General features: G+C 49.9%; 1 protein-coding gene across 2 annotated transcripts; it reads right to left on the reverse strand.

Annotated features, from left to right (window-relative positions):
• On the reverse strand, positions 1-26,216 carry LOC136363273 (collagen alpha-2(VI) chain-like). Of its 2 annotated transcripts, none has more exons than XM_066322319.1 (28): positions 26,016-26,214; positions 20,334-20,480; positions 19,059-19,657; positions 18,563-18,583; positions 17,837-17,902; positions 17,388-17,441; positions 17,262-17,306; positions 17,031-17,057; positions 16,719-16,745; positions 16,571-16,615; positions 15,322-15,375; positions 14,848-14,910; positions 14,123-14,185; positions 13,555-13,644; positions 12,704-12,766; positions 12,268-12,330; positions 12,083-12,145; positions 11,556-11,618; positions 11,181-11,231; positions 10,799-10,834; positions 10,369-10,431; positions 10,063-10,125; positions 9,838-9,873; positions 9,573-9,618; positions 9,295-9,447; positions 8,677-9,129; positions 8,355-8,393; positions 1-1,378 (listed from the first exon to the last, which is right to left on the reverse strand). In XM_066322319.1, exons 2-28 carry the CDS (start codon positions 20,449-20,451, stop codon positions 771-773), a joined length of 3,072 nt encoding a protein of 1,023 aa, XP_066178416.1. In that variant the 5' UTR covers positions 20,452-20,480; positions 26,016-26,214; the 3' UTR covers positions 1-770. The 2 variants fall into 2 exon arrangements, with proteins under 2 accessions (XP_066178416.1, XP_066178417.1); XM_066322320.1 differs by lacking the exon at positions 1-1,378 and adding an exon at positions 4,411-5,693 and having other exon boundaries at positions 26,016-26,216.
• Positions 26,217-26,599: the final 383 nt, after the last annotated feature.

Here is a 26,599-nt window from a genome sequence, read left to right on the forward strand (position 1 = left end):
ATAGGGTGAAAAAAGTTTATTTTTGCAGACAGCACAATTCAAGTTCAAATATGGGTATTGCTCAGCAGATACTGGTGTGAGGAAGGTACCATGGACGCTTTGAGCACACTGGGATGACTGGGAGGCAGCTCTGGTAGCTGTCCAGTATTTTGTTGATGCTGGGAGTCATGCTGCCCCTCTCAGCTGAAATTATGAGTGCAGTAATAGATGAGCAGGTTCTGATGAAGGGCAGAATGACAGAAGGAATCAAGGCAAGTATGGCTCACAGGAAAATAAAGATCTTAAGAGATGATTTGCAAAATTTGAGACAGATAAACTCCCCAAAGGAGCATCTGTGGAAGGCAGCAAAACCTCTCACACCATCCTGCTGTGCCCAGAAAGGAGGATCAAGATGCACTGAGAGATATTGAGTGTTTTTGAAAATTAGAGTTATTCATTGGTCCTGCTACTCTGGAAAGGTTTCTTGCATCTCTGATAAGCCCTCCTAGGATTACAGTACGTATGCAAGTCGTGTGTGCAAAGCTTTACAGAAGTACTTCATATGGCTCTGTATCCTGCTTTGATGCGTGTTTTAATTAGCACCATAAATGTAAGATACATGACTCTTCATCATCAAAAAGAAGAAAATAAAAAAAGAGCTCTGGATTTTGGTTAGAAAGGAGGACCCAGAGGGCAGCTCTTCCGGGCTAGCAACCATACAAGGGGAAGAAAATACAACAGGTAATATCAGGGGTGTGTATATCAGTGAGAGGATTGTGTGTGCCCGCCCTTTAACAAATCCACCGAATGAACCTGTCGAAGAAGCTGGGCTGGGAGAGGCTGTGATAGTCCTTCTCCCGGAAGATGGCTGCCCGGTCCCCCAGGCCAAGCTTCAGCAGGACATCCATGTCCACATCACTCCCCAGAGCCACCACTGTGGGCATGACATCTTGCTTCTTCATGGAGTTGATGGCCTCCTCTAGGTTCTTGCTTCCCGTGATGCCGTCAGTAATGAAGATGAAGGAGAGCTCGGCATTGCGCCGGGCAAGTCGTTGCCCATTGCCTGGGCTGAGCACGATGTTGTTGATGGCATGGATGATGGCTGACCCAATGTTGGAGGACGAGTCCAAGTACTTGATCTGCGCCAGGGCATCGGAGATCTCGGTGAGGTTGTGGGTCAGTGGGAAGACCACATTCTGGTCCCGCTCACTGCCATACTGCAGCAGCGCGATCCGGGCATTCATGTGGTCGCTGCTGCTCCGGGCCAGTGTCAGCTGCTGGGCCACATCCTCCACGAAGCGCTGGGCACTCTGGAAGTTCTGCTCCCCGATCCTTTCTGAGCCATCCAGCAAGAAGACAATGTCAACGGGGCGCTGGGTGCACTGGGCTACGGCAAGCTCTGCAGGGGGAAGAAGGAGACAGGAGCTGGGAGGATGAGAAGGCTATGGGATAATTTGTGTTGGAGTTGCCTCTGTGCATCCTTGTCCAAAGAAGAACCAGCCCAACCCTGCTGCCAAAGCCTGTCCTTACAGCTCGAAATGTAGGAGCTTTGCTTTTGATGCCCTCAGCTACTGGGCATTTAATGAATGTTATTTCTGGGACTGGTGGCAGACCCTCATGAAACTAGACAGGTCTGTGCATTTCAGTCCCAGAATTACACCCACTGCCCTACATCAATTTCCAACTCTCATTTTTCAGAGGAATATCCAGAGATTAATCGCAAGCAGCACCTGCAAACCTCTCAGTTACTTCAGGAGAGTGGTTTACTGTCAGAGCTATTCTCATCATAAAGTCCTAGAATCGGAGAATCTCAGAATGCTTTGGGTTGGAGGGAACCTTAACACTCATCTCATTCCAACCCCCTGCCATGGGCAGGGACACCTTTCACTAGACCAGGCTGCTCCAAGCCCAGTCCAACCATATAGAATATATGAATATATGCAGTGAATAAACTCAGGAAAAAACAAAAAGGAGAAGAAAGTAGCTATCTTTGGAGTCAGCTGATAGTCAGGGATCATTATTTCCTCCTTTTTCTGTAGTTATATGCATTCCACTCAGTGTTCCCCCTGAACTGGCAGCAGGGCAACGCCCACAGCACTCTCAAAGTAGTTCTATGGCTGTGAGACTGAATGTCAAAAAGGTGAAGTCCTGAAGATGCTGCCATGTTGTGTTGCATGACTGACAAGGAATAGGAACTTTCTGTAGCAGCTCCACCTTGAGCATCCATTTCTGGCAACAGGGGGTAACTTTGGGGGCAGGAGTGTAATGTTAGATTGAATTTCCACACTCTGAGCAAATCCAGCCCGACAAAGAGCTTCCCTAGTGCTGAACAGTGCCTTGCCTGAGTTCAGCACAAAATCAAGGAATCACAGATTCTGTATGGTTAGAAAAGCCCTCTGAGATCCTCAAGTGCAACCATTAACTCAGTACTATTGTGTTAACCTCTAAACCATACACATAAGCACCACACTTTCATGGATGACTCAACTGCTTCCCTGGACAGCCTGTTTTAGTGCCTGACTGCCCTTTCAGTGAAGAATTTTCTCCTAATATCCAATCTAAATCTCCCCTAGTGCAACCTGAGGCCATTTCCTTTTGTCTTCTCACTTGTTACCTCCCCTCTTTTAAAGCAGTAAAGGCACATACTCACCTCTGCCCAATCTTCCATGAGAAATATTGTGTAAAGGCATGTTGATGCTGCAGTTCCTGATTTGCAGGCACTGCTGCCACAAGCATACTTCCCCTTGGCAGCACCTGCACTTCTGGTCCTCACCTGCTCTGAGCAGCTGTGGAGGGGGAAAGGCAGGAAGGAAGCCCCCTTGCAACCACACAGCACATCTACATGAGAGTCTGTGAAAGCAGCTGGGAGCAGGGGCTGTGTGTCGTGTTGGGGCAGTGCTAACAGCCTCCCCCAGTGCCTGCCCACATGTTTTTTGAGATGACAAGCAAGCCCGAAGAGCTCCTGGCTAAGCAGAGGGCAGCATCACTCCATGGAGCTTCAGTGAGAGCACAGTGCACATCTGACACAAGCATTCCCCAAAGCCATGTTCTGCTCACTGCTCAGCCCTCACAGCTGGAGAGGGCTACCCTCCAGCTGTTTTTAATAGGGTGCCTTTACATATGAGTTATCCCAAGGGAATGTGAGGCAGCAAAGCCTTGGTTTTGTCCTGTTCAGTGTCAGGCTCTGGTTGAAGCTTGTTCCCATTTCTGAGAGACTGAGGACCCGAGCACCCTTTCCTGTGGCAAGATTCTCATCCTAAGTGCGAGAGAGGGTCTCAAAGCACCACCATGAATTAGGCCAACTAAAATCTTCCTGCAATGCTTTTAACTGGTGCATCGGTCCTTCTCACGTGAATCATGAACGCCTGTAGCTCACAGCTGAGGATGTCTAACAAAGGCAACACAAATGAGCAGAAATATAATTGATTTTTCTGCCATTAGTGTGTGCAGAGCAACCCCACCCGTTCACATCACCTTCCTGATTCTTCTAAAACTGGAGGAACTTGTATTTCCTCTATTCTTTTGCAGTGTTGACAGTGGAGATGAAAGTGAGATGGGGACTGACCTCCCAGACCTTTCTGGGGTTTCCCCCTTTCCCATCCCCTCCTGTGTCTTTGGGGAGGCATAGACCATCCTTTGCCTAGCTCCTTATCTGTCCTTCCTTTGCCCAAGAGCTTCACTGAAGGAACTCCTACTGTGATGAAGTCCACCTTGTTGTATCAGAGGGATTACCTAGGATTACGCTAAAAAAACCCCACTCCTTCACCCATTTACCTCTAACAAGAACAAGCACAGAGATATCTATCATGCAAAGAGACATTTTCTCCCTCTCCCCACCTCTAAAGAGCTGAAGGTTTTTTGAGAGGTAAAAAACTTTGTTTCCAATGTTTTGCTAGGAATAAATTGTGTGATAAAATCAAGTAAAATCAACACCCTCCTTTGCTGAAATCTTCTCCAGTTCTCTCGTTGTTCAGCAAAATGTCTCAGCCCTGAGACCTTTTCAAATCAGTGGGGTTCGGGAACTTTTCCTCTGGCATCACCGCTGGACCAGCTTAACTACTCTGAGTTCAGTCCTGCAGCCCAGCAGGCTAAGTCACACTAATTTTGGGGTAAAAAAATCAAAACAGGGAGTTTAGCTTTGCACAGACTATCTGGAATATGTCAATTATGACCAGAGTCAGGCACAGGCTGATGTTTTTGCTTTCACCTAAAACACAGTGCACATCATGGAAAGCCTTCAGAACTCTTTCCCCCTGTATTCTGCACTGATAGCAGCAGAGTTCTCTAAGCAACTTGTCCCTGGGAGGAAAAAGTGCTGAAACCTTGGGGAACTGAAATAAGTTCAAAGTGGGCAATTCCCATGGTTTCACTTTTTACAGCTGGAAATATTACAGCCACATTCTTGAAGATGGCACACCTCCCTTTTGCCCATTAAATATGACATTTGCTCAGTATACTTTATTGCAATAATAGCATGTCCATCAGAGTAAGTGCTTCTAATCCTGTGTCTGCACACGAAATCCCCCTACCTCTGAACAGAGCTTGAGAGCAGTTAAACTGGAGGTGGGAATGGCACTCGCCTGCCTGACTTTGTGCAACCAGGGGCAGGTGAGAGGATGGAGATACCAAGCCTTTACTAAACACACATATCTGCAGCACAGGTGGTGGCTCTGTGGTCTCTGAGCCAAAGCAGCACTGGGTGTGGATTGAGTAGGCTCTACTACATCAAGCTTGCTTTTAAACAACTCACATCAGTCAAGGAGTTTTGCTTTGGACCACCTGGCCCTATCTGGCAGAGTATCTGCCTTTTGTATACGGACAGGTACATGTTGTGGATTATGACAGAGGAAACACAAATGTACAAGCAGAGGAAAAGGCCAGGGGAGCCCACAGAGCTTCTGAGGGACACACTGCCCACATGTCAGTGCTCCCAATGGAAACGGAGGGTTGCTCCCTCTCCCATCCTGCTTGCTCCTCCCCTCCACACCCCCAGCTGCCCATGAGGGGTTCCACAGAGACACTGGTGAGCAGGGATGCACCTGGTTTAGTCAGACTTACAGGACTCTGAGAGAGCCTGTGGTAATTGAGAGAGAGGATGCAGAAGGTGCTTTGGAAGGGCTCAGCAAGGACATGTGCAGGAAGGCGTGGGGAAAATGCATCATTAGGCTCTCAGCAAAAAAGCAGCAGGCAGAACAAGAGCACCCCTTGGTATTGCTGGGTAAAGCCACCATGCTGGCCAAGCTGGAGGGGACTGCTCCTTGTGTCCTGTCCCCAGCTGAATGCAACCAAGCCATTCCACTGCCCCTGTGTCTCCTGAACTAAAAGCACTTCCCCCTGTTGCTGCCCCTTCCACCACACAGGAGTGATGAGTTCCACCTCCACTCAGCCTCTGCCTCCATGTGATCCCCAAGAGAGGTCTCAGCACAGCCCTAGCACGGTCTCTGGGTCCCCCACAATCTCACTGTGCACCATTTTGAAGGTGTCAATGAACAAGTCCATCCACTCTTGCCGCTCATTTCCAGTGGCAAACTTGGCTTTTTCGGCGGTAAAGGCCAAAGTGGCCACCAGTTGGGTGTACATGCTGGGGTCCCGGGATTCCCGCGTGGAGTTTAGGAACTGGGCGATCGAGTGTATGGTGCTGGGGAAATCTATGTTGACTCCCTCTTCCATGGGGCGGAAAATTACTGGGTTTATGCTCCCAGGGTTCCTGTCATCTGCAAGTGAGCGTCAAAAGAATATTTTCAGGGCTTGCTAGCAATGGCTGCATCTCTGAAAGCTACCTGACTTTCCTACCTGCACTGCACCAGAGAAGAACAGAGCTAACGAGGACAGAGAAGTAAAGACCAAAGCCAGATTTTAAATCTTTCTGCCATTTGTGTCTGAGGAACTGTGAGATTTGCCCTCAAATCTTTCACACATCAACTGAGTGACTCCAGAAAAGTACACAGAACCTGAACTCCCCAGTTCCTACTGATCTGGCACAGGCACAATGGAGAAGGAACAGTATTCAGGAAAAAGGCCACTTCCTTCTGCAGATGGGGTTCACCCATCATGTAGCTTGGGACTGTGCTAGCTGCAAACTGCACACATGATGCTGTAAGGCAGAAAGACATCTAAGGGACAGCATTATGTGACCTCCTTGCCTGGCACTCAGCCTCAGGGCAGTGACTCCAGTCAAAGCCATGTGGTGCCTGGGCTTGTCAGGACCCTGAGAGCTTCTGTCTGCACCTGGCTGTGCTGAATTTAACTTTGAATAAAACCCCAAAGCTCAAAGCAAATCCTTTTGCATCGGTTAGCAAGAGCCTCTCAAGATGTCATGTGATTTCTACAAAGCAAGTGGTTAGTTCAGATTTGCTCCCCATTTAACCCTCCAGCATCCTGTTAGCACAGCAGTAACTGATGGGAGACAAGGGGCTGTGCTGAAAATGGGAAAATCTCAGGTAAAGCTCTGAGGATGCATGAGGGGAAGACAGGCTCTGTGTGGTACCTGTTCCTGCTGGCAATACCCAGGCTGAAGCTGGGGCAGTTGATTTGCCCCTCCAAGCACCAGAACCACCATGCTGAGCCATGGAGCCAAGAACGGGGCTGTTTTAGCTGCCTCCATGACCTGTCTGTCTGGCCAGTCCACGACACACACACATGCATTGGATGTGCACTGGCTTACTCCCATTCCTTCCAAAGGGCACTGTCCCCCACCCAGAGGAACTGCACGGCAATTCGCACAAGCTCATGGGATGTTCTGTGAGAACCAGAGAAGCCCCAGGCTGTGTCATGTGCCTTATGTTCCATCCCATCCCATCCAACACGTCCCCTTGCCACTAGGGAAGTGTGACCACTGCAAATCCTTCTAAACGATGACAGCAGCACAGCACGGACCATTCGGTGTGGTGGGTGGGAGACTCCTGAACTTATTACTTAAAATTTCATCTACCAGACCTAGAATAACTTTTGCCCGTGCTGAAAGGGTACTTTGAGAGGAGGCCAACCTTACCCAGCCACGTCACTCTACCTCCTAAGTTCTCTGGGGAGCAGGTCTTGCCCACACTAAGCCTGGTTTGTGTATGGCATGGCTTAAGGGATTCACCAAAGAGGGAACCCCCTCAGATGCCTCCTCAAGCCATTCCTGTTCTGGTTCCCAGGGCTGCCAGGCACCACTGAACTGTTCTCACCTTGCATCACGAACAGGAACACCCAACTGCACTACAAGGAAAGAACCGACAACTTCACCCTTCTTTGGAGGGCTTTGATGGCCTAAGCCCAGGGGAAATGAGTGTGCCACTGCTTGTGTTCCTTGGAAATGGGAAGGCTGCAAATACCAAAACCTCAGGAAGACACCTGAGCAATCACCAGTGTGGTCTGGGAATGTTACCTCCTTGTGCACAGATTTGCAGGTAAAGCTCCTCAGAGGACATGGCAGAGGTGCTCAGCATCTCGGTTGGACACTGTGTCCCTGGCATGGCCAGGTGCAAATACTCAAAATCCCAACAAGAGATTTTAGACAGGAATAATTACAGATTTTCTCTGATTTTCTGTGCATCTTGGAACCAGTTTTCCTTTCCTTTGCATGGAAAGAAAGGGACTTATTTAAAAACAAAATCTGATATTCTGTATAAGGCTCAGTTGTAGCCGGGGACTGCCACAAAAACATTCATGCTGGGAGAAGAGATAGAAATTGCAGAATGCGCAAAACTGTGGACCTCTATAAACTTAGTGTCTGTTTAAATACTATAGATGCATTCTTTGTATCTCTAGTATTCTAAACAGACACAGGGACTCAGGCAGACAGGATCTCTAGGAATTTGGGATGCACGTCTGCCCCTTAACAAGCAAAATGTGAACCAGTAAAGCTACCTTCAGCACTCAGAGCACCAGAGGATCCTTACAGCCTTTTCCTTTAATACAACACCCTCAGTTAATTGTTAATTAAATACAGCCAGCATTAGAGAAGCCAAAGCTTTGGGTCCACTACATTGCCATTTTCCAGCTGGTCCTTAATATCTGCTCTGCCTGTCACTCTCAAGGAGCATCCTGCTACAAAGGTCACGTGAGTGCGTGTTTAGTAAAGGGATTTTGACTTGAGTTTGGAGGTCAAAACCTGGTGGCTCCCAAGAATTTGGATGGGGAAAAATATCAGGGTTGAGCCATGTACTCACGGAGTGCATTCATACCTACCTGTGCACAGAACACAAAGAGACAGGAAAAGAGCAGGAGATGAAACCCTGGAGCCTCTCCTCATGTAAAGTAACACTATTTCCCAAACTCCTGCCTTCCAAAGGGATTGAACAGGGTTGCAACCCCCTCTCCTACTCCTGACCCTCATGCAGTCACCCCCCAGAGACTGTGTAGATGGCATGAAGCTACTTGTAATGTTTTACCTGTCTGACAGGGCAGCTCGGGGCAGACGACCTGTGGATCTGGAAGGAAAAGAAACAAGGAAAACTCAGCCATATTTTGCCATTCCCCTTTACAGCTTGCACAGTCAGAGTGACAGGACAAGGTGTCTTACAGGGAACACCAAAGGAACTGCCCCAAAAGGTTGGTCCTTTTGTATCTGAGGAAGGACTCTTAGTTCAGGGCTAAGGTCAGACCCCACCATGGATGTTCCAGCTGCCAGCCAAGCTGCTGGGACACATCTCTGCCCCCTACTCCAAACCCTGGGCCTCAAAACTTCCGCTCCATGCAAGGACAGGGACAGACCTGGGCAGAGCACATCCTCCATCTTGTCAATGAACTCCTCTGCCACCAGGTCTGAGAAGAGCCTCATCTTCTGGACTCGCTGGGGTTCATTGCAGGCGATGGAGACCAGGGTCTCGCTCTGCTCCGGCTGGTCGAACATGTCTCCTATGCCGATGGTGTTGACCACCACATCTCTACCACAAAGAGCCCCGAGGTTCTTGTCGTCATCCCGGGGGTCATAGCGCCCATCTGTGATCACCACAGCGAACACTTGGGCTTTCTCTCTCCTGCTTTCTTTGATGAGCTTGTTGTAGGCAAACTGAAGGGCAGATGGTGTCCAGGTGCCTCCAGCAATCCACTCCAGGCGCTTCACCGCTTCCTTGAAGCTCGACAGGGAATCGATGCGCTCGTCATCAAGCTTGATGGCTTCAAAAGTTCCCTCGTGACTGTACTGCACCACCCCAACACGGGCACCTGCCAAGGAAGCGTCACATTACTTGGCTTTGCATCCTTGGGGAAAAGTGAAGAGAGTCAAAGAGCTGCCCAATTGGTCTGAAAAGCCATGGAAAATAACCATTGAAAGGATCCAAGACCCTTTTCTTCTCCCCATGCCCCACTGTGTCCCCGCAGAGCCCATACCTGTCTGTGACTTGGGATCCTTGGCAATAGAGCCCAGCCTGCTGACCACATTGACGACAAAATTCTTCTCCAGGGTGAAGTTGGTGTAGCCAATACTCTCAGAGCTGTCTATGACAAACATGATGTCCAGGGCACCACAGCGCTTCTCACAGTCTAGGGAGAGAGGCAGGGGGAGGGAAACACAGGGGTCAGTGATGCTGGGAACCTTCTGGTGACCCCCTATCTCAATCCCTCAGGTGGTTGTTCCTTTTCCTTGGGGAGAGGTTATGTCAGCTTACCACAGCATCCGCACGTCTCTCGCACATAGGTCATCACGTCACAGTCCTGCCAGGAAAGGGATGCAGGGTCAATGCATCCCTCTAAAGCAAAACTCCCCTTTCCCTTCCTACCTAGCCAGCCCTCTCCCCTCTTTCCTTGGCTCCCATGGGAAGCCACAGGCCACCTCCGCCAGCCAGCAGCAGGAGCTGATCTCCTGTTTCGTTCTTGGGCTGTGCACAGAAAAGCCATGACTGCCCCAGGAGGAAGAGTAGCAGGGTTACTTACAGTCAGACCGGGGTCTCCTGGTGGGCCAGGGGTCCCCTGTAAGAAGAGCACAGGAATTTCAGGCACAGTTTTCCCAAGAGTTCTTTTTCTGGGAACTAGATGTCAGAGCCATCAAAAATGTGGCTTTTTGCAGAAGGGGAAGGCCCACTGTGAGCCAGTGGACACATCTGGCAGCTGTGTCCCCTACAACAGCATCTGCTCAGACACAGTGCCATGGGACTGTACCTCAGGGCCTGCTTCACCAGGTGGACCACGCTGTCCAGGCTCTCCTCCTGGGCCAGGATCACCCTGGGGAAGAAGTAAAGAAGGGTCAAATATTTCCTGGGCATTGTCGGTAATGCAGCCCCCAGTGTTCAGGGACTCTCCTGACCCCCTGGTCAGCCCCAGCCCTGCTAAACACAGCCACCAGCTTGCCACAGCTGAGCCTGGGGACAGGGACCAGGTAGAGAGTGGCAGTATCATCCCCAGCACACGTGGCAGGGGTGTGAGAGGGGGACACTGACCCTGGGGCAGTACAGGGAGTCTGCTTACCGGCTCCCCCTTCTCTCCTTTGGTCCCCTGTACTCCTCTTGGTCCAAGCTCACCTCGTCCTCCCTGCTCGATGGAAGGAGAAACAGATCTGGCATGGAGCACATCTGGATGTGCTCAGGCAGAGGCTCTGCTGCATCACAAACATATGCCTGGCTGGATTGGGATAGCATCCTCTGAACCAACAGCTCAGAGGACAGCAAGCAGTGTTTATACAGGCATTATTCCCCGAAAAAAAAGGATGTTCTGCAACACATTTTTCATATGATTTCAAAATGAAATGGGCTTAGGAGACATAATCAGGCTGCAGCTGCAGGAACATCCAGGGCAGCTGCTGGCAGGGCTGGCTCCTCAGCCATTAAACCTGAGGGCTGGGAGACAACTCCTTGGCAGTCAGTACAAAAATACAGATGATGGAGACAAGCACACTCACCTTGGGTCCTGGCTGCCCCTTCTCACCCTTGTCACCCTGCAAAAGGAGATGAGGGAGAGGTTAGAAGCTGTCCAGGATGGGCCCCACACTGTACCCACCCATACACCCAAGACTGCAGTGAGGGGCAAGATGAAGAGCAGCTGTAGCTTCAGGCTGATGCTTGAAGGACCATCACCATGATTGGAGCTGGGGTCACCAGCACCTGATGGAATGTGGCCAGGTTCAGTCCTGATGTTCAAGCCCCTTTCTCCTTCACAGGCTCCACACATCTGTGACCCTGAGCATTTTTCTTCCTCCTTCCCTGTTTTCTCAGTCTGCTCAGATCCAACAGCAACATCCACTCAAAACAGATGTACTCACGTCTTGGATGAGGAATATATACCTGAGGTCCTCTGGGTCCAGGGTAGCTAAAGCCAGGCCTGCCTCTGTCACCCTTTGGTACAAAAAAAAGACCTGTGAGATACAAAACCTGGCCCTTCTGACCCGCTCCCCTCTGTGACAGTTACAGTCATTTTCATCTTCTCTGGGGATGAGACACCAGCAGGAGTCAGGGCTTCTGCAGCTGGCCCTGAAGCACTTGGGAACAGTTTTTCAGAGCAAGAATTTTCAGGGTGTTAGGGATTTTTCAGAATCAGGGGCTGATTCTGCTTTTGAGGCCCACAAGTTTGCTGTGAAAACTGCCTTTAAAAAAATAAAAAAAATAAATAGGAACACAAACCTGCCTTTTCAAATGTACAGGTCTATTAATGAATTTTACCTTTGGTCCTGGTGGTCCAGCATCACCTCTTGGGCCCAAGTCACCAGGGTCCCCACGTGATCCCTGCAGGACAGATTTGGGAAGAAGGCAGGGAGTGAGTGAGGATGTTACCTGCTGCCCCCCAGCACACAGGAGACTGTGCTGGAAAAACCAGCTCTCAAGACAGTGCTGCAGGACCATCTCCCTTCCTGAGTTTACTGTGGCAGTGATGGTCTCACCACTGGGGTTCCCACGTCCCATAGAGACACCTGGATATCACAGCACTACTGCCACAGTGGCGTGATGGACTAAACACAGACCCAGGACAAATGGGTGCTTGTGGAGTCCCATCTTCCCTCTTCCCAGTGACCCACCCATTCCAGAGAGCCCTTTCACACTGCCATGGGAACACCCAGTTTTTGAGCCTCCCTGAGAGAAGGTCATGCAGGTTCTCCTTGGGAGGGACAGTGCAGGCAGCTTGTGTCAGCAGGGCAAGCTCTCACCACAGAAGGAGGGCATGGTCATACACATGCCCAAGTGTGACTTACTATTCTGCCTGGCTCTCCCACAGCACCTGAAGGGCCTCGAGGTCCTGGCAGTCCTTGTTCTCCCTGCACAGCAAAGAAAGACGCAAGAACAGAGTGCATGAGGAGGAAAGCCAGGCCTGCTGCCCTCGGTGGCACCAGTGCTCCCCCTTCCTCCCGGCTGTCACCAAGCCTTGCTCCATGCTTACCCTAGCTCCTTTGTTTCCAACCTCACCAGGCAGACCACGAGTACCCTCTGGACCAGGATCTCCCTGTAAGAAGGGAACGATATTCCTAGTCAGGGATGTCTCCAGTGCTACCTGTGTGAATGGCAGTGCTTCATGCCGCCCTTCTCAAACCTGGTGTTTCTTGGTTTGAAACTGTGTCGGGGCAGTGTGCCCTCTGAATGTGTCCCTCAACCTTGAGCTTTGGTGCCCTTTGTCCCCTCTCTGGACCAAAACCCAGAGGAGGAGGAGGCTGTAGCTGGTGCCAGTGGCACAGTGGGAGCACAGCACAGTGGGATCTGCATTCCCAGATCTGGTGCTGCATGGACACTGCACGGCTGGGCTGTAGCACATACATACACCCCCCAGTCGTGTCCATTTGGGGCTCATTTGCAACAATCTGGGCAGTTGCTTTACTCACCCTTTCTCCTATGCCTCCGGGAGAGCCTTTGCTGCCTTTTGTCCCTGGATCTCCACGTCGCCCCTTGACAGACACAGAAGTCACATATATGGGGTGAGAGGATAGATGTCACCTGGGCAGTGACCCCTGGCTGCCCTCTCTCCTCCCTCTGGGCTCAAGAGATGTACACCTGCCCCTTAAGCAAGTGTCTTCCCAGCAGCAGGGGAGCAGGGATGTCCATGCTTCCTTTTGGGAAGCCACAGCCAGACTGTTTTTTTCACCACAGTGACCACAAACATGCCTGGTTCATTCCCTCAGGGTTGAAGACTATGGTTTACTTCCAGCTCATCCAGTGTTGCTTTCCCCATTGGATCTTGCAAAAGGATACAGGCTGGCTGGGTTCTGGCCCCTTGGTGCTGGTGGAGCTGTGCCAGGCATCATCCTCTCCAACCCACTCTCCAAAATTTGCAGTGCCCCATCATATTAACTTGGGTCTGTGTGGCGCCACTAATATGTGGCAATTCCCTTTTCACAGAGCTCTGCATAATGGCCACCAGATCCTGATTCTTTGAGCTCCTGCAAGAAGTTTGGGGAACTTGCCAGAGTACAGCCAAAGTGTCCCTGGGCATCCACAGAGGCCAGGCCTGTGTGGTTATGTGGGAACACAGGATGCTTCTCTAAGCTGAATGGTTAACATCAGGCTTAGGATTATGGGAGTTCTGCTCTGTGAGGATGGGAGAGACAAGGAGATCAGAATCTGCACATCTTTTGGGATGTACAAAGCAGAACGGGGGTTTCTCGGCACTCATCCACGAAACTGCCTCAGGTTCCTGCAGTGTGCATAATATCCAGGGATCTATTCAGTTACTTACAGCCTCTCCTTTGGGTCCACGAGGTCCCTCTTCACCTTTCCTTCCCTTGGTTCCAGCAGGCCCTTGAGCTCCAGGGTTGCCTGGAAGTCCCTTGGAGAAGAAAAAGAAATACAGTTTGTTGGAAGAGAGGTCAAGGTGTGCATACAACCCCCCATTTTTTATCCTGTGTCAAGCAGTCCCCCTCAAGCAGAAGTGTGTACGACCACCCAGGTTCTGCTTCCACGCACTCGGCATGCCCGTATGACACTGCCATGAGCAGGGGCTCCAGCCTGGGAGCAGAGTGATCCTGGATCACCTTCCCTCCATCAGCTGACAACACGTGTGTCAACTGTTCCTTACAGCATCTGTTCAGTCCTGCCCAAAGCCAGAGGGGCTGTGGCTGCCCCATCCCCGGAAGCGTTCCAGGCCAGGCTGGACAGGGCTTGGAGCAACCTGGGATAGCGGAGGGTGTTCTTGTCCACGGCAGTGGGCAAGAATTTTAAGGTCCCTTGCAGCCCAAACCATTCTGTGATTTTACGAACAGACCACAGTAAAACACTGGAGACATTTGAATGCTGCATGAACCTACCGGGCTTCCTTTTTCTCCCGGGGGCCCCAGGGGTCCACTACGACCAGGCCGGCCAGGATCCCCCTGAAACAGCCAGAGAGCCAATGGTCATTGCCTGCCTCACCAGCACATTGCACTACAAGTAGCCCAAAGAGCAAGGCCAGCAAGGCCCTTTCCTCAGCTCCTGTGCCTGGTGATGGGATCCAGACCCTCAAAGCCTATGGGCTCCATAGGCAGCAAAGGATTTAGGATATATATAAAAATATGGAGAATGGCGTTTAGCTGTTTCCACTGTGTAGCAATGTATCTGAACAACTTAGGCCATTCCCTGTACCAGCCAAACTGTTTGTAGATAAGAAGGCACCTGCAGTCTTGTTTTTCAGAATTCTCAAGGATTCGTCAAGGCTACAAAAAAAACCCCAAATCTAAAAATAATGAGCAAGAGCCTGAAAAAGTATCTACAAAAAATGCAAAACTCAGATAGAAAACACACAGTGTAGTAATAAACACTTGACCAATTAAGTGCCCTGAAAGATGTGTACCTGTCTAATAAACAAATGACTTACCCAATCGAGAGATTCCTGCAAGCGTGAGCAGTAGTGGGAGAAACTATAACCGTGGCATTATGTAAACAATAAATGGCTTCTGTTAGAGTCATATTGATTTGTTTATTTCAGTAGCCCATTTGCCCCTGCACCACTGTCTGCCTCTGCTCACATCCTGCTGTCTGCCCGGAGCACTTGTACCTTTATGCCTGCATCTCCTCTTTCTCCTTGGTCTCCTGCATCTCCTGGGTAGCCATCAGGGCCCTGGGTAGGGAAATCACAAAGAACCACACACTTCACATTGGGAACACTTTCCATGCAGAATAAATCAAATACAACCTTCTAATCAAATAACATTTCTAAGCCAGTGCTTAGAAAGCTGCTCTAGATGCTAAAGTACTTTTTGCTTGTTGCTAATGTTGATGAAAGGGGAAATTCCTCCTCTCTAACGTGGAGGGGAGGGACACTGGGGGCTCCCAGCTTGTTTGTCCATGGAAAGGAGGCACAGAAAAAATCAAACTGTGGTCCCCATTTCAGGCATCCCAGGACTGGGATCAGATTATACAGCTAGCAGGAAAATGGGCCAGTAAACTCTCGTTGGCCATCTTTCTACATACGTACCTCACTCAGCAGCTACAAAACTGATGTGCTGGTGAAAGGGAAAAGTGTTCCTACCTTGTCACCAGGGTCACCCTTGCATCCTGGTGGTCCAATTCTCCCCAGCCTGCCCTGGAGAGATTACATTCAAAATGAAAAGGCAGAAGTTATAGGTGGTTGAAGAGAAAACACAGCTTCTCTTGCTGACAGTTAATAATATTAGCATCATCCACTGACCTTACCTGTCACCAGCTAGAGCACAAATAACAAGTGTTTTCCTTAAACAGGGAGAAACATGGAGAAGAAGCAAGCAGACCCAAGGAAATCAGGGAGGCTCATCCCATGAGTGTACCCTTAGAGATGGGAATGTCCCTTGAGGCTGGATTTGGAGGCACTGAAGTCCAGGGTTGTGCTAGTCCTCTCTCACGCCTCTCCTGTCAGAGCAGCTCAGGTGTGGAGCAACTACTCTGCCTGACAGATGCTGTGAGAGAAGGGACTGCCTTGCTCTATCCCAAAACAGCTCTGTCACCAGTGCTGAGACAGCTCTGGGATAGAAGCTGGGAAGAACTGAAGGGCTTTAGTGTTTTAAAGAGTGGGGGGGGACTGAAGGATGTTTTAGAGCTTCAGCTGCACTTGAGGAGTGGGAAGAACAGTTATTACCCACAAATAGACTGGGCTGGGTACAGGAAACTGTGCAAAGCCAGGGTGTGCTGGCCAGTGGACAAAGCCAGGGACTTTGCTGTGAAGCCTTTGAACTTGGCTTTAGGGCTTTTAACACTAAGTACAAACTGGGGTTTACAGATGAAGTGACAAACTACCCTGAACCCCAAATTTCTGAAGCTTTCTGCGCTAAGAATAAACTATCTACACCCAGATTAACTGGCTTTATTACCTTCTCAGCAGGAGCACAGACCGGGTTACAGACCCACATCCTGCAGAGAGCTTGCTGACAGAGGGACAGCACTTAATGGCATAGAGCTGTGTGAGGGATTTAGGCTAGATATTAGGAAAATGTTCTTCCCCCGGGGGTGGTGGGGCACTGGAAAAGACGCCCCAGGGAACTGATCACAGTCCCAATCCTGCCACAGTTCGAGGAGAGTTTGGACAACGCTCTCAGGCACAGGGCGGGGATTGTTGGGGTGTCCCGAATTACTTCATGCATTTCTACAGGACATGCAGAATAATGTAAAGATAAGTTCACAAACACCTCCCTTGGAACAGAAAGCCAGCATGCGGGACAGTAGAAACTAAACAGCCTGTGGGGATGAAAGAGTGTAAAGAAACGGAAGCAGCAACATTACGGCGTGCTCCCAGCGCTCCCGGTTACCTTCTGCCCATCTGTGCCGTTTCTTCCTGCCAAGCCAGGGGCACCCTTGGACCATGGCGAAAAAAAAATAAAAAAATCTATTAACACACAGGCCGAGTGTTTGGGAGCTGGAACAACGTGCAGGTTGAAAGAAAATATTCTTTCTTACCCTCCGTCCGTCAGATCCAATTTCTCCCTGGGAGAAGAAGAGGACAGGAAGTCAGAGACCGCCTGCATCCCGCCCTTCCTCCCGCCCTTCATTTACATCCTAACCCCATCCGCGCTTCACCAGACCGTGAGCAAAGCCGGGAGGAGGAGACTGGCTTTGCGATGCCCTTGGAAATCCGTCCCCAGGTCCACAATTACACGTTAATAGGGTTGTTATCCTTCCCCCATCACAGCTAGTCTCTCCTCTGTGCGTCAGAAAGGAGTATGGCCCCTGCCAAGTACCCAGCCAGCCATTCTGTCTCTTCTTTCTCACCTTCTCTCCTTTCAGCCCTGGGACACCCTGGACAAGGGAGGGAAAAAGAAAAAGAGAAAAAGAAAGGAAAAAAAAAAAAATCGCTGTGTTAGTGCCTGGGCAATCAACAGGAGCTGAGCGCAGGGGTCTGGGGTGGGAAATGGGCAGGTGAGAGGGAGAAGCAAAGCTCCCCTTGCTTTACCAAGAATCAAGGAATGGACAGAGCTCAGGCATCGGCTATGGGATTCTTACCTTGGGACCAGGGTATCCGATCGGACCTTCAATACCTGGGTCGCCCTTCGGGAAGGAAGGCACGGAGAGTTAGCTTGAGGTCATCAGAGATGTGGCAAGTGAAGGGGAGGATTTTCCACAACTCACCTGTCGTCCCTTCAGCCCAGGGGAACCTGGCTCACCCATGTTCCCCTTTGCACCCTAAGGAAAGGAAAACACCCAGCATAAGTCCAGGCTTGGTGCTGATTGAGAAAATGGCAATTTCTGTGAGATCAGAGCACACAGAGCTGGAGCAGGAGAGTGGGCAACCCTGTGCATGTGAGAGCTCTGCTCTGAGAGTGGGGAGCTCAGCTGCTGCCTCAGTCCTAGTGTCCTCAGGTGTCTCTCTACACTGCTGGCAGTGCGTCAGCCTCATCACAAACATGGGCACACCGGTGCTGGCTGTGTCTCCCAGGGCCAAGACAGATGCTGGGGGGAATTTCCCACCTGAGTGCTACCTGAGAATGCAGCTGAGGTAAGCTGAGATCTAGGGCATCCTGCAGTGGTTGTGGCAGGCAGGGGCATTATTGCCTTTCCCACAGCTTAGAGCAACTTACCTTCTGCCCTCGGTATCCCTTGGGACCAGGTGGACCTGCAATCTCCAGGCAGCTCATCTTGTAGCACTGAAACACAAGAAATTCAGCTGAGGTACTGACAGTGTGCATCCCAAACTCAGCTCAACTCTATACCCATGGCTCTCCATGTGCCTCTCCCCCATCAGCTCAGGGCTAAAATCTATTGGGTCGGGGCTGAGGCAGTAACAAGCACACAAAGAAGTGTTGCCTGTAAATTAGGAGTGGGAAGTTGGCTCGAGCATGTTCATTATAGCTTGGCTCTGGGCCCAAACTGGAAGAACAAGATGGCCAAGTGTCAGAGGTGGTGGGGGATTGCTCATCTGCAGTCATCATGGGACTGGAATATTCTTTGGAGCATCTCCTGCATACTTCCCTCTCTGTGTGCCAAACCCTGCCCGTAGCACCAGCAGGGCAGGAGCTTCAGCAGGGGGAGCACTTACGGAATGTGCCTCCAAAGTGATGACATGTGTCCATTCCATAGACCAGAACCCATTGCAGGTGAGGGGGAGCCAGGGAGTGAGTCCAGCATGCTATGACAACCCATGTGTGATAAGGGAATGTGTCCCCAGACTCTGCCCTGACCCACAGGTGGACAGGGACCCATCCCACACAGGTCCATGCTATTCTGAGGTCTGAGCTGGTCTGCTCTAACTGGGGCAACTCAAACCTGTGTTGTGTGGCAAAAGCATAAAGATGCTGCTCACTCACCTCGCCATAGGCTTCATGTTTCTGCAAAGGAGAGAACAGGAGGAAGAAGATCAGTTAAGGTGCTCAGTCCCATGGGGGAGACAGCAGTCCACCCTTGGAGGTGTGTGTGGTGGTAAGGGAGAGGAGGTGGTAAAGGTCCCCTGGCTGTAAAGATGTCCTCTGGAGAGCCCCTGATTAACAGCGCCTCACAGCTGGGGTCTCAAAGACCATGCTGATGGTGAGCATGTGTCTCAGTGTGACACACTCTTGCAATGCCCCCGGAGGGAGAACAGGCTGGGGTATGGCCTAGTCTTCAGCAAGAGCCAGGACTAGGGGCGGGTAGCCTGCCTAGACATGCTGGGAAATGGAGGCACAAACAAGGCGTCCTGGCCAAGTACCAGAAAAAAAGTCTCCACTTTCCCTACTAGAGGTTATCTCCAAAACCCAATATAAGGGAAAGCATCCCCCACAGATGAGCTGCTCCCCTTTTGCCCCCTTTTTGCATCCCTGCCCCTACCATAGCCTGGATGATCCTGTCGATGGTGTTGGTGTCGATCTCCAGGGTGTCCTGCTGGGTGATGGCATAGTTGTTTCGGTACAGCTCGTGCGGCAGGTTGGCAATCTCCCGCAGGCCCTGCTCATACACCTTCTCGCTGGGGGCCACGGCAAACAGCTTGATGCCCGTGTCTCGTGCCCTCTCAGCCTGCATCTTCATCCCCCCACAGGGGCTGCCTGTCACGTGGCCGTCAGTGATGACCACCGCGAAGTTCACGCCGTTGGCCATCTGGGTCTGGATCTGCTGGGTCATGTTGGAGATTGCACAGTCCGTGAAGGTGCCCCGGCCCAGGTACTTGATGGCAGACAGCCTGGGCAGGTAAATGTCTTTGCTGCTTGTCAAAGGGCTGTAAATTTCTACCACATCTGAGTAATGGAGCCCACCAAACTGCCAGGTGATGTACACTTGGTTCTGGTAGAGCTCGCTCTCCAGTTTATCAATGAAGATGGGGATGAAACGCTTTATTTGGTCCACAAGGCTCTGGATGGGCACAGTCTGAAGAGCCACACTCTCTGAGGTGTCAATGATGAAGTAGACATTGATGGGGCAGTTCCTCTTTTCTGCATGGGGACATTTATTCAGACCATGTCAGAGCACTTCATGCACCCCCTTTGCTGTCCCACAGACACCCTCACCTAGCGCGGTACCAGAGAAAGCACAAGTCCCTCCTAGTTCTAGAAGTGTTTAGGTCAGACAGTTCCCTACTGACCAGGACTTACAAGATCTGCTATAGAATCACAGGATAATTAAGGTTGGAAAAGACCTCTAAGATCATCGCGTCCAACCATTAATCCAGCACTGCTCAGTACTGAATAATCTTGAAAATCTTGCTTTTTTTTTGGTAAGAGTCAGGCTGGACCCGTGAATCACCTCTTTATTGTAACTGAAAAGTGAGGAAATGACCAGATTTAAAGTGAACAATTTTCTAGCATCAGACAGAGAGAGCTGAGTGCTGGAGACTGACTGATGTTTTTTACTGCAGCTGCTGGGAGAGACTACCACTGGCAGACCTCAGCTCTTCCATCTCTACCTATCTGCACACCAAAGCAAACCTGGAAATGTGAGTTTGGCTGGAGGACGATGCTCCTCACAGATGGGTTATTACCATGGGAGTACAAAGGGCCAGAAGAGGTGAAATGTCCCACTGTCAGTTCCTGGCAAACAGGTTCTACAACTGAGCCTTTTATTTGTTAAAATTGCTGCCCACAAAAGTGACCCAAATTATTTGGTTAATACCTGCACAGGAGGTAGGACTAACATCTCCAACGTCCACATCAAGCTGAGCAGAGTGGAGTGGAAGTAGGAGAGTGGGAAACACACAAAGGAGAGTGGGAAACAAGGCTGGTCGGAACATCTCAGTGGCTCCTCAGGATATTGAGATGCCTGTGGGAAAACACAAGTTACACCTTAAACATGATGCACAATCTCCTGACTCTGCTGACATGACACAAAGACAGCCAGTAAACCTTGCTCCTTGTAAACCCATAGAGTGAAAGGAAAACAAAAAACTCTTGAAGAAATGCCCATCTTCAGTGCTCAACCCATCACCAGGCTTCCAAGACCCAGCTGCATGTGGGAGTTTATTCCATGTAGGGTTATAACAACTTAAAGCAGCAGGAGAGTTAGAGATCTAGTCTGAAGAGTTCTTAGGAATGTATGGAAGTGTTCAAAGGAATGCAGGATTTGAAAGGATATTCTCAGGCAACACTCAAGCAACACTTGTCACCAGCATGGAATATTGAGGAAGGGAAGATCCTCACCTTCGTGTCTAGAGGACCTCAGAAAAAACCAATGTGGCCCTGTGGTGGCCCAGAGATGCTTCTCTGCATGGTGGCCAATTCATCACTAACCAAATGGGGGCATGCGGGATGTCTGTTATGAACAAAAGACTTGAATCCAGTCCAAAAAGCGAGCTTCTTTCTTGAATGTTTTTGGTAGTGGGTTTTTTGGTGTTGTTTGTTTGTTTGTAGGTTTTTGTTTGTTTGTTTGGTGCTTGTGTTGTTTTTTGGTTTGGGGTGGTTTGTTTGGGGGTTTTTTTAGTAACTTTTGGAAGAGTCCAAGGCTTGAAGGGGCACTGAGCATGCATTTGGTGGCACTGGCAATGCAGGAGGAGGGCAAGTGTGCAATGCAGCTGGGTTGCTGCCGCAGCTGCCTGACGAGCAGCATTACTGAAGAATACAGGCAACTCAGCCCCCCCGGCATCCTTCGAGACCATGTGGTGCCATGTTGGGGAAGATGAAACAGGGAAACCTTATAAATACGATTGCTTGGCAAAAGATTCTGAAAATATGAAACCTAAAAGCAAAGTAGAAATGAAAGAGCTAGCTTTGAGTTGTAGGATAGTGAGCCTTAGTTACTGTATAACCTGAAAACAATAGTCTAGGCAGCTGAAGGAGAATCCCTTTGGATTGAATGATACCCTTCTGCTAGCTGAGGGATCCAAAGGTCAGTGCAGCAAGAGAAGGGAGTCTAGAGAGTAGCTTTTAGAGTTTAAAATGTACCACAGTATGGTAATGTAGTAGTTCTTATTTGCTGTATGTAAATTCTGTAGGATCTGTGTCTTGTACTGGCTGGTTAGTGTAAATTAGAATATTCACCACAGAAAGGGATATAATGTATTGTAACAAGAACTTAACTCTCTTAGCCCTCCTTCTCTTACCTCCTCTCTCCCTCTCTCTTTAGCTTGCCTTCTCCCCCTCTCCCACTTCCTCTCTCTCTCTTGATCTCTCTTTCAGGTACGCTTTCAGCTGGCAGCTTAAGCAGAGCTCTTGCACCCACGACCTATGCAATAAACTGCATGATCCAAGAGCTGCCCTGGACTCCCTCGGCAGGCTCCTACAGTGCCCCAGCTCTTGCCTGGTGGCACAGGCCCCGTTCCAGTTTACAGCACCAGATGCAGTGCACCACAGGCTTCTGCAGACTGGTTTATGCTGGAAAGATTGATGTCAGTGCTGCTGAGACCCTACAACAGTGACAGTCTTCCTCCTCACTAAGGCTTGTGCTTATGAAAGAATTGGGATTGTTCAGTCTAGAAAAGAAAAGGTTCTGGGGTGACCTTAGAGTACGTGCCAGTACCAAATGGAGCAACGAGAGCTGGAGAGGGACTTTGGACAAGGGCCTGGAGTGATAGGAGAAGGAGGAATGGCTTCCCATTGCCAGAGGGCAGGGCTGTATGGTGTACTGTGTGGAAAGAATTGTTCCCTGTGAGGGTGGTGAGGCCCTGGCAGAGGTTGCCCAGAGAAGTTGTGGCTTCCCCTGGATCCCGGAAAGTGTCCAAGGCCAGGTTGGATGGGGCTTGGAGAAACCTGGGACAGTGGAACTTACCCCTGCCCATGGCAGGGAGTGGGATGGGATAGTTTTTCAGGTCCCTTCCAGCCCAAACCTTTCCATGATTCTATGAAGTCCCTGCACAAGTCAGTGTGGCTAAACTTCCATTGTGCTGCAAAGAATAAAAGTGGTGTGGTAAGGATAAAGCACTTCCATGCTAAAGAGGTGTTTTAGTTAAGATCAAGATTTCACTCCTCTAAGGGTTTCCTTGTTTTATTTGCCCTTCATAAAACAGTGCTGCAGGAGATCCTGATCTTTTGTAGGATGTTGGGAAAGATGGGACAGGAAGGGCTTATGGATATGATTGTCTGGTAAGAAATACTGGGGATATAAAATCTGTGAGTGAAATAGAAATGAAGGCCAGCTTTGAGATGTAGGCACGGCAGGCAGAAAGACGGTGATTAGCTGGAGATAGGTCGAATGACAGAAAACAAAAGGACCCAAGAATGCAGCCTCTCTCCACCCTGCCAAGGCATCAAGGAAAAAGTAGATGAGTAGTCTTTAGAGTTTACAATATAGGATAATATGGTAATATAGTAGTTCTCATAGCTTGCATGCAAAGTTTGTAGGTTTTGTATCTTGTGCCGGTTGGTCACTGTTAATTAGAATATTCAACACAAAAGGAGATATAATGTGTTGTAACAAGGTCCTTGCTCTCGTACCTCTTACCTCTTACTTTCTTGCTCTCTTGCTCCTTCCCCTCTTGCTGCTCTCATTTTCCCTGCTCTTCTCCCTGCGCTCTTCCCTCTTCACCCCTTCTCTTGCCCACTCTCTCCCTCTGCTTCTTCTCCCTCCCTCTCTCCTACCGCTCTGACCCCGGCACTCTTCTCAGCTCTCTTACCCCTCTTAGCTTTTTTACCTCCCTTACCTCATACCCCGCCCCCTCCCCTCTCTCCCAACTCTCTTTGGGGCTTCCCTTCAGCCGAGGCTGGTGCCTGAAAGCAGCCCTCTTTACCCACGGCCCTTGCAATAAAACCACGTGTTTCTAGAATATCTCAGGTCTGCAGAGTTCCTTTGTCCCTGCTGTCCACGGATGCCTCTACAGTAGGACACAATAGTTTTGAGCCTTCAGACAGCACCATTTTAGAGCCAGCCTTTAGCTGAGGAAGATGGAGACGTTAACTTTTGGAGAGGGTGGGAGCACGGAGGGCTTTGGCCAAGTGTCTGACTCATTATTGCATCCTGAGTTTAACCATGTCCCTCTCTTCCTCCTTCTTTCCCTCTGTGCGTGTGGGTGGGAAGACAATGCAGAGCAGAGCAGTTGGCCTGCACAAGCAACCAGGGCTAGCTCTGGCACAGTCCGGCTCCTACCCACAACCAGGGCCTGGGACTGGATCAGTGAAGCACCATGAGCCTTGGAGTCTCCATGGGCAGAACAACGAGGCAGGAAAGCAACTCCTGAAAACACGAGACACACCTCACTTCCCTGGGCTCCTCTTGCACCATCTTCTCTAGCCCACTCTGCACCCTGAGCTACATTACTCTCCTGCTCTCCCAGTATCCCACCTGGTATTAACCCCCCTGGATATACAGCAGGGGGCTGCTGGGAGCTTCATTCCCCACCTCAGACGCCTCCAAGGGTGGGGTGGGTGAAGCTGCCCATTTTGTCATCCTCAGAGCACCACCAGCTGTTGTGATGCTGTTGCAAACTCTGTAACATTTGGTGTTTGACTTAAAGTCCCACCTGCCGCTGCAAGATGCTGAGATGGAAACCTCAGATTTCACCAGTATTTCAGACTGTTTTCTGCATGTTGAAGGCAAATTTTAAACACAGTTCAAAAAACTAACACAAAGAGCAAATTGAGAGCTGGCTCATAACACCTGAACAATTGGGTCTGCCTATCCTGTTCTTCCTTGACTTTTCTCTCTCTGCCAGAGCAGGAACCTTTGTTCCTATGAGGCCTTCTCTCAGTATTTGTATTTTTGAGTGTATCACCTCTATCCCCATATGCACACAAGGGAAAACCAATAGGAAATCTCAAGCAGTAGGTCCTCTGAACATTATTTGAGGGTACTATTTTGTATCATTTTCCCTGAATGAGGGTCCTGCGCTCCTGCCTCAGGTGCAGAAAAATGCAAGGTCTTTGCTGGTCCAGAGAGCCCAGGTGACCTGGCATGCACATAACTGAAAAATATATGGATTTATCTAGACATAGCCCTGCAAAAGAGTGGCCTTGCAGGAGGACCCAAGTTCTCTGCTTGTTTCTCTTCCCAGCATGAGCAACTGAACCAAAAGTGATATTATGGCACACAATTTATTGCAGTGGCTGAAATGTGCAAATTGTATCTGGTTATTTGCCATTTCACATCTGATTATCACTTTGAGTAGATCCCAATGCAGTGGAAATGTCGCCTCATGCACCTAGCCAGGCAGAGTCATGGTCTGCATTATCCCACACACTGATATTCCTGAAGTTCCCCCTTGTGCACTGTGTATGCCTCCTCCAACACCAGAACGCCCATTGTAACTGAGCAAACTGTTCTCCAAATTTGCAAAAATTGAGATGCTCTGCTCTCTAAGCTAACGCTGTCTTCAAGGAACTTATCTAAAGCTAGAAAAATTTAAAGCCACACAAATTGCATTACTCTCAAGAAAGGAAAGTTATGCTGACTCTGCTAAAATATGCAGAATAATGTTTGAAGCCTCCCTGCTGCTCAGTCTTGGCATTTTCTATGGCCATGCCCAGCAGGCAGTGCCTGTGGTGTCATTCACTTGTGCATGCAGCATTTTCTCCACTCAAATGTTTGATAAATGAAACTAGAAAAGAAAAATATTCTTATAAATACACCTCCTTTTCTCTCCCATTTGTGTGTCTGTGGTTTTCATACTGCATGAGGACAGAATTTTGGTGCTGGTTGCAACTACTAACCAAAAGTGCCTTGTAATTTTAATCTCTGAGCAGAGCACCCAGAGGAGAGATTAGCAGTGGGGACTCCAGATCTTCCCCAGGTCTCCCAATGTAATTATCCTGGGATTTCAGCCAGGGAAAGCCCGGGCTGCAGGAAAACTGGGAGGAGCAAACCCCTGCCACCAAGTGCAATGAATTCACAGGCATTCCTAAATGTGCTGGCACCTCCTAAAATAGAGGAGCTTGTACAGATGTAATTCAACATAAATAGGAGACAAGGGCCACAGGTGAGTCTAAATCCTATCTTCTGAAATCCCAAAAATCAAGGGGGAGTCATGCAGCACAGCAGTTCTCTGTCCTGCTTCTATCACTTCACTGCAGCCGTTGAACTCAGCTCAGTTACCCCAGGGAAGACTTTGGTTCAACAAATCCACACCCTTCACTGAGGGATTGTCTGGACCTGTGGCCATGGCAGTTTGTGGCCCACACTACTTATACCTCGGGAAAAAACCCAAAACCCTGGAAAAATGCCCAAACTAGCCAAGAGCTGAAAGTAAAGAAAAAATTATATTCTCTAACAGCAGATACTGTCTAAACATGAAATAGAAAGCTTGTGGGAAAGCTGGTAAGCAGCAGCAGGCACAGGCTGAAATTTCAGAGGGATTTCTGTTACTCCCGGCTGGAGCTCGGTCCGTAAGCAGCCACAGAACCCCTGTACTCGGGGTGAAAAAAGTCTGCCTACCTGGAAAATGAGGTCATCAAAACTTCTCTCCCAAATCCCTCGGCAACGTAAGGAGAAGGGGCTCTGGGGGGTGGCCGGTGTCAGGAAGGCTCCCGCATCCCCGGCTGGAGAGTGGCTCCGGGCTCTGGGATGTGCGCGGTGACGGAGCGGGAGGAGCAGCGGAGGCGTCTCCAGCCCAGTCTCCCTATTTCCCGGCCGTCTGCAGCTGCCCTCTGAGTTCCTCCTCCTCCAAAATCGGGCAGAGTCTGGTTTGCAGTAGCTGCGAACATCCACGGAGAGTCACTGTGGGTCTACCGAGACCTGGTAGGGTCCCCTCCCCTCCGCTCCCGCGCGGCTCGGGATGGGCTGGGGCGAGGTTGTCCCTTCTGGAGCTGAAGGCATCTTTGTTTGACGCGGAACGGAACGTGTCTCATTTTTCCATGATGAGAGGCCCCTTTTCGGGGTTGGCATTGCTGCCCCATATATTTATACCATCAGTCTTTCTCTTTCTTCCCGAACCCCCCGCCGTCCTACTCCTCTTTCCATCCTAGCAATGTGTCCTGAGTGGAACAAATGAAAACAAGAACATTTCAAAAAAAGACCAG

The sequence above is a fragment of the Sylvia atricapilla genome, chromosome 7, assembly GCF_009819655.1.
Source record: "Sylvia atricapilla isolate bSylAtr1 chromosome 7, bSylAtr1.pri, whole genome shotgun sequence".
Classification (NCBI taxonomy): Eukaryota; Metazoa; Chordata; class Aves; order Passeriformes; family Sylviidae; genus Sylvia; species Sylvia atricapilla.